This window comes from Camponotus floridanus, unplaced genomic scaffold, assembly GCF_003227725.1.
Source record: "Camponotus floridanus strain SB8 unplaced genomic scaffold, Cflo_v7.5 scaffold173, whole genome shotgun sequence".
Lineage (NCBI taxonomy): Eukaryota > Metazoa > Arthropoda > Insecta > Hymenoptera > Formicidae > Camponotus > Camponotus floridanus.
This window is the reverse complement of record NW_020229296.1, coordinates 126,411-138,603: the sequence shown is the minus strand read 5'-3', so window position 1 is coordinate 138,603 and position 12,193 is coordinate 126,411. Positions and strand designations below refer to the sequence as shown.

Genomic DNA, 12,193 nt, shown 5'->3' with positions numbered 1-12,193 from the left:
CAGACGCTATGCTTCTTTCCTCCTCTTTACAAAAATAATTGATTGTTCACTTTTATTATCTCAAATATGTATTTCGAATATAAAATTATTTTTCGTAGACTTTTTAAAATATATAATTAATTAAGATATAATAAAAATATCTGATGCACAAAATATTGTACAAAATTAAATTTTGAATGACAGTCATCCTACATATCTGCATTTTATTCGCAAATAAATATTAATTTTCTTAGAACGTATACAACGTAGGCAAAAGGTAGAGAGCAAGAATCAACAATCCTTGTAAAATTACACGATGCATGGACAACGGTATCATTTGCAGAACGTTGAACAAGAGACACGTGCATCTGTTTGTACTTCAAAGAGCGTACTAACGCCCTTAGCATTTCCACGAGTCACGATTCGTCGCCGTTCGGATTAACATACATGTTATCCGATGCGTACGCAAGTCACTCGATAGGGATTCACCCGATTCTCTCTCACCCTCTTCTAATCCCTGTCGAGCTTCATCGAGCGCATTTTGCGCGCATGGAACCTCATTGAACCTCGATTGCAGAAATTGTAGGAGCGAAGAGAGCGAACCACGAGTCGTTTACCCTACATACGGCCGCGCAACATGGTTTCCATGCGTCCGTACACGCGTATATGGGGAATCGCGGATTCCTCGGCAACTCGTTCGCTCGCGCGAACTGTATAGTTGCACTTGCGCGGTGTCACGGTCGAGTTAAAATTAGCAAGTCAACCGGATTCGCGCCGGGACGGGCGACGAGAGGTGGTGCGGAGGCGCCTCGGCGGCGAACTCGACGAACACGAACGAAACAATGACGACGGCACGCTCCAAGATGCTCCGAGACGTGCACTCGTGTTCACCGCGAGCGCTCCTCCTTCCTTCCTTCGCCGGCCTTGCCGCGGGCAAAATTTCCGCGATGACGACGACTACGGCGACTTACGTCAATCCGATCCGATGACGATCGACATCGAGCGTCACCGGATCGGATCGCGAGCATTTGCATGCGATCGAACGCACTATCGCTTTTAAAATCTGCACAATCCAGTTTATAGAATAAACAAAGTTATTTTACGTTTTTTTAAGTCAGTCTACGATGTTCCATTAAATGCCATGTCGGAAATAAAAAACAAATAATAAATATATAATATGTAATAAACATATAAAATATATAAAGTATATAATAAATATATAATAAATAATAACAATAATAAAAACAAGTAATAAAAAATATCCAAATTATATAAAAGGTAAAATTATAAAAATTATACAATTATACTATTATAATTAAATATTGTAAAAGAATTTGTACTGGTATCTTTAGGATTATTAGCCAAAGAGGCATTCATCTTTTTTTCATTCGGAGGAAAAAATATGTACGAGTAAACTATCCGCGTTCTTGTGTTTGAAAGTAATTATTCACGTAACATGGGTTGACGTCTGTCCCTGTGCACGATTATGTAAACCGATATCGACGCACGGGCGTTTTTTTACGTTGCTAATTGTTCGCGAATTCGGAGCGTATGTGGAAATTATTGCGCATGCAGAACGCGACGCAACATTATTTGTATCTCGTTAATATAGGGATGTGCTCGTGGGAGTATCTCTCTCGTCGAATTTTATTTTTCGCGCAAAATTGAACCGAATTTGAGAACGCAGATTAATGCGTTTTTGTCCGATAAAAATAATGAATTGCCAGTGCGATATTTCTGGTAATTTCCGACATGGCATTCGCGCACGAAAAATCGTAGGATGATTTCGGGAAAAAAAAAAGAACGTAAAATTAATCCGCGCTTATAATATAAATAATATAAATCTATCAAAGTTTTATACAAAAAAAATTGCAGCTACAAGATTTATGGACAATAACGCCGCGTGAATATTGACTCTCATTTGAGTGCGAAAATGCCTATTGAATCGACGACTTATGCGAGAACAGACTGTACAGAGCCGACGCGATGTAGGTTGCAAACAGAGGGACATGGATATCGATTTCAGCGCGGTATGCACAAGCATTGTGGAATGTGCCTTATACATTATGCTCGTTCGTGCTGGTGTGCGTATTGCTCGCTTATACCATGACGCGCGGAATCGACGAGCACGTCTGTAAAATCGCGAGTTAGTTGACTAAGACACCATAGGACGTAACGTACAAGCAAAGTGCATTAAGCGTAATTGGTTAATACATTTGTAATTTTTAAAATAATAATAAAAATCAAGCCGAGCTATTAATTTCCATATCGTATCGTGTCATCGTTCAGGCTTTAAAATCAACCGTTTCGAAATGAATTTTATACAATTATTAATCAAAATGTTTTACAAAAAGTCAAGTCGAAAGGAAGGAAGCTGAATTTACGGAAAAAGTCTGCGACACGTGTGACGAATTTCAATTTTAATGAGAAAATTAATATCTTGTATTATCAAATTACTTGAGGTATGTAAGATACCCAAGAGACGTATATACACGGTGGCTAAAGTGGATCTCATGCGCTAGACCGGTACGCGAAGTAACAGCGGTAGTATCTGCACGTGAGCCATCCGTTTACTACGAGCGAACCACGTATTCACACATTTACGATTGTGGAACGTTTGACGCGACAGGAATTGCACGGATTGTACGACGTTTCGTTGCAATTTGCAAGCGACGACGCGGCGATTACGCGGACTTCTTCTTCGATAAGAGCGCGGCGTTAATTTACAACCAGGCTGGCAGTCGCGTAGCGATTTATCGCAGCCGTGCAACGTCGATTTTCTCGAGCGCCGCGTTAAATGTTCCAGCGGAGAGATATTTCCAAGCGTTGTTTGTGCGTAAAATATTCCATTTTGGATTTAGTAGATTAATCGAGGTGATTTAAAAACACGAAAGAATGGCCTCGTCACGTCGTATGAGAGCGATAATACATATCGAAAATACGCTCGAGCTTCGGTTGGAAAGTCAATCATATGTTTCGGCAAATTAACAGCGAGGGTGATGCTTGATGCGCCGCATCTCGCGTCTCTGCGCGTTGAATAATGCGAGATATTTCGAGCGCGAAAATCGGCTCGACAACGAACGAGTGCTGTTTCATTAACGAATCACGTTTCAAGTGGTACACGCGCGGTGTAGAAACAAATTGAGAACAACGTTGCACACCAAACGGCGATTCTATAATACACGCATCGCGTATAAGTTCATAGTGTTTGTTCCTGCTAAAAAAACACGATACCACCCGTGCATCGATATGCGAAATACCGATGCATTTTTTTAATCAGCGAGCAGCAAGAATCCGTAATCGTCGCCAACATGAGAAAAGTTGACAACGAATAAGATATCTCAAGTTTGACAAGAGAGCGAACTGTCAATTTAAAGTGCTTGACGGGAGCTTGACTGGACTTTGTCACAAATGAAGGACTTCCTTTTCGATAAAAAGGCCTTTAATATAATATGCAGATTGACAGATAACCCCTTTGGTAAATCGTCGGTATTTCACCGATTTCCTCGACGACGAGCGAAGGGACGGAAAAGGTGTCAATTCCAGGAAGAAAGAGGAAGCTCGCACGCTCGTAGTCACATTATCATTTGAATGCGCGACGTGACCGAGCCCTGATACGTGTCTCGGAATCGACAATTTGAATATTTCGTCAATTAATCCGCGGATGCTACTTTGCATAGGTGAAGACAGGGTTACCAACCGATGCGATCGCTCCGCTTTATTTTAACGACAAACATCTGACGATGTTATCCGAACAGGATATCGACTTAGTGATCGAGGGAATTAATGATTTCCGGATCAAGTATAAGAATCAATATCAACGACAGTTTAATAACAGCGTGAAAAATCGCCTCGGAATTTTCACCTACAAGAATGTAGGAGAAGAAATAAATCGATGTTACTTAACTGGCAATTAATAATTCCGGTTAACTTTCAACTCATAAACATGTACCGCTTACTAAGGAGAGGAAAGTATGTACGCGATGAATACCCAAGTGAACGCTGCACCCTCGTCGGAAGCGTTTTCATCTGCGTGAAATTTCCGGCATAGTTTGCGATACGAAGAAAATTCCACGAAATCCATTCCACGTTATTCTTTTCCTCTTGGAAGATACTTGGCCGGAAAATACTCGGCTTTTTTTGCCTCTGTACATCGATTAGACGGACCAGTAGCGCGTATTCCGTGATTACAGATTGATAACGAGTTTCGGTGATAAATTCTTATTGAGCTTATCCGTTTGTTGCGACATCGCGATCCTCGATTATCGTAATTAGCGGTGAATTAATATTCGCGATCATTGAATGCGTCGCGGTTGAACGTTTTGGAAAAGGCGCTTAACGTCCACAACATACACGCCCTTTCACCGAGTGGGGAAGGGAAAGGGTAGCAGGGGGGAAAATGGGCTATGCTTTGCAAATCGTATCGACCGCGTGATATTTACCGAATGAGTTTTACGAATTACGTCGTGGCATGTTTGATTTGCACGACATTTCAGTAACGTTCATTTTCCCTGCCCACGGCTACACTTTTGTTGCTTCCTATCGCGCGGTTAATTTCTATATCCAATGTAATGTGTATATATAAATAAAGAATTATTCTGTTAGCCGATAAAGTGAGCATCGTATGATAACTTTAACAATAAAAGCAATTAAATGGTATCATAAACGGATCGATTTTTCGATTAAATTCTAATATGCATTCAGTTCTTGCGAACTTTCCCTTCGAGATTTACATTCGAGAAAAGATTCGTTGTATTTGATTGTGCGCGATTCTAAAATATGTTTGATATCGAAGGTTTTGATAAGCGAACGATACTATCTCAATAACAACATTGATCCCATGATCTTTGATGACACGAAAAAAACGTGGGAAAGTCAACATGTAAATCGATTGCTCGACACAATGAATACTCAAGTAAAATTTAGAGTTTTCCAATTAAATGATACAATCGATACGCTGTAAAAAATTCTTTTTCGCAAAAGACTTATATCGAGAAAAGCAGATTCTATATCGTTTGTGCTTTTAATTACGATTCGATATTCGAGATTCGTGCACGATTTTGCGCGGAAGTTCCGCATTGAATTCCGATTATTTCGTTTAGATCCTTTTCTTTTTTTTTTATGAACTTCGCTAATAATTCGCCGGTAACAAAATCTAAAATCGAATCGCATTGGCATCTACGGAAGAGAAGGTTCAATGATTCAGAACCGTTGGAGAATGATTAATTATATAACTGTGCGAATTATATAAATGTGGCGCGCGCTGATCCTCATTATCGTGCAGCGAATCTCCGTTAATCGCAGGAATTCTCTAACATATTACTGATATTAATGACGTCGTTATTCCGCAATGATATTTATACGGACAATATTGCGCTCGAGCGATTCGGACGAGATGGGAAAAGTAACGCGTAGTCGCGTAAGAATGAAAATAGGCGATAACATAAAGTACGAAAGAAAAGCGTCTACGGGAAAATGGAGAGGGCCGGAGAGAATGGTTGATCTTCCGGTTAAAGAGAAAAAAGAAGCTTCATTCGCCGCGTCGCATTGAGATGCAAATACACGCCACCTTACGTGATTTACGAGAGGGAGGAACGTGCTCGTGCGAGAGCTGGGCGAACTAGGAGCGCTTCCGAATCCAAATCCGTTCGGGGTACGAGCAGATAAGACCTGTCCGAGCAGCCGCCACAATGGACCGGGGATTTTATAGCGTGGGGTATCTCGCGTGCGGTGCCGGAGAACCACCGATTTTCTCTCGGTCAGCAAGTTCCCTCGGACTCGGACGTGAAAGACCGCGCCTGACCATATGAGTTTCCCACGATCTGACAGAGAACCGTAAATTGCGGCCCGATCATCCCTGAATCTTTCGCGGATCAACTCGAATACGCTCGTTAAATTGAAAAGATGGCGTACATTGTAAATTTTATATCGTTATTATAATTATCGAATTGGATGAATAACGAGTCGGCTCGATTATCGCGACGGCGTTCCTAACAATTAATTTCCATTGTTTACACGAGAGATACATCCACGTGGATGTATTCATTGACAGTTTATTCAGAGAGCCGCATTCAAGCCGTGCAACGTTGCGGATTGAATCGGGCTCTCCGCGCATCGAGCGATTCTTTTCATCCATCCAGGTGAAATCCTTTGTACGGATGGAAAACGGGGGCTATCTCGCTGCCGACGAGTCCGTTGCGTGACGACGGCGTCGCGTGCGTATTGTTACGAGCGCAGCCCCGCGACTAACCACTCCGGAGCGTATTGACGCGGATTGCAGGCGCAGGTTAAATCGAGCAGACGGCGGTGGCGTCGCGACGCCGGCTGTGCGCAACCACCCCTCGCTGCGTCTCTCTTTCTCTCGTCCCACTCCACCACCCCTTAATCCCCCCCCCCCGCCCGTCCAGAAGCGTCGGCGCAGAGAAAGAGAGAGAGAGAGAGAAAGAGAAAGAGAAAGAGAGAGAGAGAGAGAGAGAGAGGAGCTTGCGAGAGCAGGGGTGGACTCTCTGGCGAGAGGGAAAATTTATAAAGAGGAACCGTCGGCGGTGTGGCGGGAGAAACGAGACTACTTGTTGCGCGTCGCGGCGCCCCCGTGACGCCGGCGCCCCCTCCCCCTCCCCTACTCCCCCCCCGTTTCATCGACGACCGACAACGCCGCCCCCGCCGCCGCCGCCGCCGCCACCCCCTCGACGACGCCGTCGTCGCCAACGACGCCCCGCGATGCCGCCGACAAAAATAGACGCGTCGTCGCGGCGCAACAGATATCACTCGGTTCGGCCTCGAGTGGCTCTCTCGGTGTAGCTTCGCCTTCAGCCGTTCGTCTTGATTGCCGCGATACCGGCGATTGGCGTCCCGCTGATCGAGAAATTTTGCCATGTCGAAACTCGATGCGAGTTCTATCTCTTCGTTGAGCAAGATATACGCGGTAACTTTCGAAGAAACTTTGCTTAATCCGGGGGGGAATCTGCTTAATTCGAGCGGTTCAACGTTCAGCAAATTTTATTTACAGCTTATTTACGATTGAGACTCCAAAAGGATATATACGCACGATATATAGTAATGATAAACTACCGTTAGTACACTTTTGTGCCTGATTATTCAGTTTACAAAAAATTACGCGCATGACGAGAATTTTTTTTTGGAAAACAAAAATATACAAACGCAAAACAATGAACGCATACGGCGATTCCTACAAAAATAAAGTCGACACCCCGTAGAATAATTCTTTTCTATATGAAAATCGATTTCATGCAAATAACATTTCACTTACTTGTATCTGGTTACTGATGTGCAGTTGCTGCGCTTGATTGATCTGCAGGGTGGAAGTTCCGGGTCCCGAAGGAGGTCTCGGCGGCGTGGAGTTGGTGTTGAAAGGTCCTTGCGAGCCAGTCTGGTTCGGTCCACCGCCTTGGGATCCTCTGGGTGGCAGCGGGTATCCCGGACTCCCGTGATTCGGCATAGAACCCGGGCTACCGTACGGCGAGTATTGCTGCTTGTAACCGCCGCTGGGTCCGAGCATGCCAGGCTTGCCGCCCGTCGTAGCCGGTTGAGGCCTCTTCATGTCCGTCAGGCCCGCCGCGGCAAACTGCGACTGCGAGCCGACGAACATGTCGTTCGTCTGCTGGTTCCCGAAAGTCGGTGTACCGTTATTCTTGTGATAAGAGCCGGTTCCGGTGGCCGCGGACTGAGTCTGTCCACCGGTTGGACCCGTGCTGCCAGGACTGCCGAGGTAATCGGACGCGCCAAACTGGGAAAACTCGGCGTAGGGGGACCTCGCTGTTGGACCTCGCGCCGCTGCAGCCGCTGCGGCCGCCGTAGGGTTAAATCCGCCCAGACCTAGTTGTTGACTCTTGTGCTGATGCTGCTCGGCCATCTGCTTGAGCGTCTGGGCCGCGGGACTCATCTCCGACTTGAAATCCAGGCCGGAATAGGGAAGTCGCGCGGGCGAGAATTGCGAGGAACCTAGAGCGCCCGGGCTCGAGTTGGCCGGCATCGCGTTGCCGTTGTTGTTACCGACGTTGTTGCTATTGACACCGTTGTTCGCGCTGTTCGGGTGCTGCTGCTGTTGCTGCTGCGGATGCATCGCGTCCTTGTCATCCTCGATCTTGATCTGTCCGTTGTTCGTCGTTGGGAGCCCATTGTTGTTGTTGTTGCTATTATTGTTGTTGTTGGCAGCAGCGGCCGCGGCGGCGGCGGCCGCCGCCGCGGCGTTATTCGCCAACGTGTCCACGCTCTTGTCCTCAAAGTCGAAGTCCTTCATAAACTCCGGGTGGAAATCCGATATCTCGGAGATGAGATCCTTGAATGCGTCAGACGTGATAATCTCGTCGCCGGTGTCGTCGCCCATAAACTCGGAAAAGCCGGGAAAGCCGGTGCCATTCGCCGCGGCATCCTTCTCCAGCGCGGCCGCGCACTGTTCCAGATCCACGAATTCGTTGTCGGGTTCCTGTTTACATTCAACTAGGTTACCGATGTCGACGCAACCGATCCCACCGCTGCCACCGGCGCCACCGGGAACAGGTCCGCCACCCGCGCCGGGCCCGGGACCACCAGGTCCGTTGCCATTTCCGGCCTGCGGCCTGGACGCAGCGGATGCAGACGTCGGATCTGGACCGGGTTTCGGCGAGGAGGATGCATTTAGCAGATGCTCGCTCTTGACAGACGCGTTCGTTAGTGCTTTAACTGTTACGTTTGTCGAGATTGCCTGCGCCTGCGAGTTATTCGCCGCCGAGGTCGTGAATTCCAGTTGCTGAACGATCTGTACCTGGAACTTGGTGAGACCCTCGTTCCCGTCACCGCTACCAGTACCACCCCCGCCGCCGGGCGCCGGGCCCGTCGAATTCGCACCGTTTCCGGGTTGATGCTGACCGTGGCCGTGATGGGGCCCACCGCCACCACCGGCGCTCGGGGCCTGCTGATGCTGATGCTGACCCTGCGTGCATTGCAGCTTGACGGGCGGTTCGCCGAAGCCGCCATCGCCGCTGCCAGCACCGGCAGGCTCCAAATCCTCGGCCGTCCTCTTGAGGTATTTCTGTTGCTGGAACAAGAAGACGGGATGTGATCGTCAGTTTTCGCGGATTCTGTAGAGAAAAATGAAGAAGTAGAACTTTATATAAATCTGTCCGCGCGATACACAATTTTCAAGAGAGATAAATTATATTGTATTATTCTTCCAATTTTCTTTAATTATTTGTATATAATTTTATTATTTTGCCCTTTACTTTATAGTTCGATTGATAGTATTGATCGCCGACTGATCAACTTTAGCGAGAAAACAGCTCCTGGTTTTGCTTGAAAGACAGCAGCTTTTTCTGTACCGCTGCTCGGCACGAAACCGAACCGAGGTATTTAACTCGTCGCTGATGTCGCCGAGCTCGATTCCATAGTTTTTTCTACGATTAACCCGAGCAGTTTCTCACCGTATCTGTCAATACTTGCGATGCTTTTTCAGCTGCCGTCTTTGTACGGATCGCCGACGACGACCCACGACGGGCCGTTTTGTTTCGCGGGGAGCCGGATTCTGACGGCTCGTAAATTTCGCGACGAGCGAATCGTCTCCCGAATCGAAAGACCGATAGCACGTGATTCTATGCACGACAAGGTGTTCCAAGTAGTCTCTGGTCGCAATCAAATTCTTCAAATATATACGTATATTAGAACATTACAAGGCACGCATTATGAGTATAGTAACAATATTTTAGGTGGTTCACAGATTTTTTTATATAAAAATATTGCATTTTATATTATATATGCATAAAATATTGCATTTTATATTATATATATATAAATTATATTTCATATGTAAATAATATTTCGTATATGTTGTAACGCGTTTTATATACATGTTTTTATGAATGCTGGAGAGTGACTCATAATCCTAATGATTAATTAATAAAGAGAACGTAATTAAAATCATTAATTAAATAATCATTTTAAGTTTAATTATTAATTGTTAATTAGTAAACGATAATCATATAATAAAACATATGTAAAAGATATTACCATTCAATAAAGTATAACATACATCAGTATATTTAAATTTATTTTGAATTAATCATAATCAAAAATGGTAATTTTTTGTTGAATAATTTGTAATTTAATGGTAATTAATAATGAAAGCTTAATCTGGATTACTTCTATATATTCCTGATTACTATTCATTCAATAACATAATCATTAATTATTAATTTAGTAACGCTCACAGTTTTGATTCTTATGTCTAGTTTGTTATTACGAGATATAATTATTTTCCGCGAATTTTTTTAAAAATTTAGTAGTTATCAATTTGACAAACATTCGACAAATCTCGAGAATTGACAATGTACCCTCACGATTGACTCCTATTTGTCGTATTTCGATTATTCGAAATACGACAGAAAGCAACTCGAAGCAATTATCGCTGGATTTCAAAGATTCAGGAATCCGCTTAGGCACGAGCTACTTCTCGTCGGCGGGGATTTCTGCGAGATCTTCAAGTCGCCGACCCTGTTTTCGACCGGGCAAACAAATTCACGGCGGCAGCGACGTAAGGCGGGGGGAAGAAAAGGAGAAGGAGAGGAGAGGAGAGAGAGATTGGAAAAAGTTTTCCCAGGGTGCGGTCGCGAGAGAAGCGCTTCAATCGACGAACGCACACGACCAAGAGCGCACGGTTGCGCGCGCGTCGGTGTATATCTCTACATTTGTCATGATTTGAACCGGGATAACCTACCGTTTTCATCCCAAAAAATCGATAATACGTATTACCCTCTAATAGAGAATCGGCCGCTCTACGTTTCCCTCTGGCTCTCTCCTCTCGTCCTCTCCCCCCCATCTCCCCCTTCCCCCCTCTGTCCCTTCCAAGACCCGAGCTCAAATAATCCCGCGTCTTCTGCAGATGTAATACGATATTCCGTCAGCCTTCTCTACCCGCAGCATCCTCCCGCCAATCGCAGGACCAGCATCATGCTCGTTGTAAAGGTGGATGGCGTCTCCTCGATACCCGGCAACCCCGGATTCCGTCCTCCCCTTTTACGTTCCGCGGAATGAAGTACGTTATACTAGGTATAAAGGGAGCTAAACTCCCCGTTGCCAATCATCTCCTTGATGATCTCGACAAAATGTAAGATCCATAATTGTGCGATAATAAGGAGACTCGCGGCAGGCATATCGCGATTGTCGTTTCAAATTTATGATGACCTTTACGTTGTGTAAAAATTTATTATCACATTTTCAGATTAATATTTGCGCACTGAGAAAAATCATTTGATTGTACCAACAAGACGTATATGCTTGAAGGCATTTTGGTTAAATTTTGGTTAAACAAGAATTTCTAGTTATCATGATAAGACTCGATTTTTTATAACTAGAACGTTTAGTAGATTTTACTATAAGGATTTGGTTAGTATTTTCTGGTTGTTGGTCTATAAAATTTCTTGTTACATTAATTTCTTTGCTTGCTTCTTAACTTAACTCGTATTCAATATTTGCCAAAAAATGTATATAAAGAACTAGTATTAACATTAAATCCAAAATATATTTTTTTTTCTCTTACGAGCAGTAGTGTCAGAAAGAAGACGCTAGCTCTCTGATTGTGCGTGTTTGAGCTGCATCCTCTTCTTGCATCACTGTTTATCAGTTTAATTTCTAACAAATAAATTTAAAATAATTTATTCAATTTCTAACAACTAAATTTAAAATAATTTATTCAATAATCTTGAATTTATCCAATAATCTTGTTGGAATTGAGAATATTAAACAGACTTTTGAGATTAGATGGAAAAAATCTTAGACGACTTGGTGCTGGCGAGTTTAGTATTATTAACCAGAAAATTTGATAAATTTAACAGGAAGAAATTAATCAGATTTATCCAAGAAAATTAGATAATTCCTACAAGAATTCTGGTTCGTCCAACAAAACATACTGGCTGAATCTACCAGAATTCTAATTAATACAACCAGATTTTTTCTCAGTGCATTAATGACTACCGATACAAAATACAGATCGAGTTTTATCCGGCTTCTTTTTAAGTTGAATATTAACGAATATCGCGCATGCATCTCTCTCTGATCGTATGATATTATAACAGGGGCGAGAGTCATGACACGCGTTGATTGCACGTGTGTGCCAGACGCTGGAAAAAGGCCCGTGAAAGCTCTCGGGAAGCAATTTTACAGGACGAAAAGTGTGTGTGTCGGGGGTTGGCAGATAACGGCGTATCCGAGCCCCTGTTCGCGT

The 12,193-nt window shown here is 44.2% G+C and overlaps 1 protein-coding gene across 4 annotated transcripts in view; it reads right to left on the bottom strand.

The window, feature by feature from the left end:
- Positions 1 to 12,193, bottom strand: part of LOC105248674 (neurogenic protein mastermind) — a 143,437-nt gene that overhangs the window by 34,505 nt on the left and 96,739 nt on the right. For all 4 annotated transcript variants that reach the window (XM_011253591.3, XM_020026705.2, XM_011253594.2 and 1 more), the window contains one exon: positions 7,250 to 9,016. In XM_011253591.3, the coding sequence (XP_011251893.2) occupies positions 7,250 to 9,016 (1,767 nt within the window). The remainder of the gene's footprint in view (positions 1 to 7,249; positions 9,017 to 12,193) is intronic.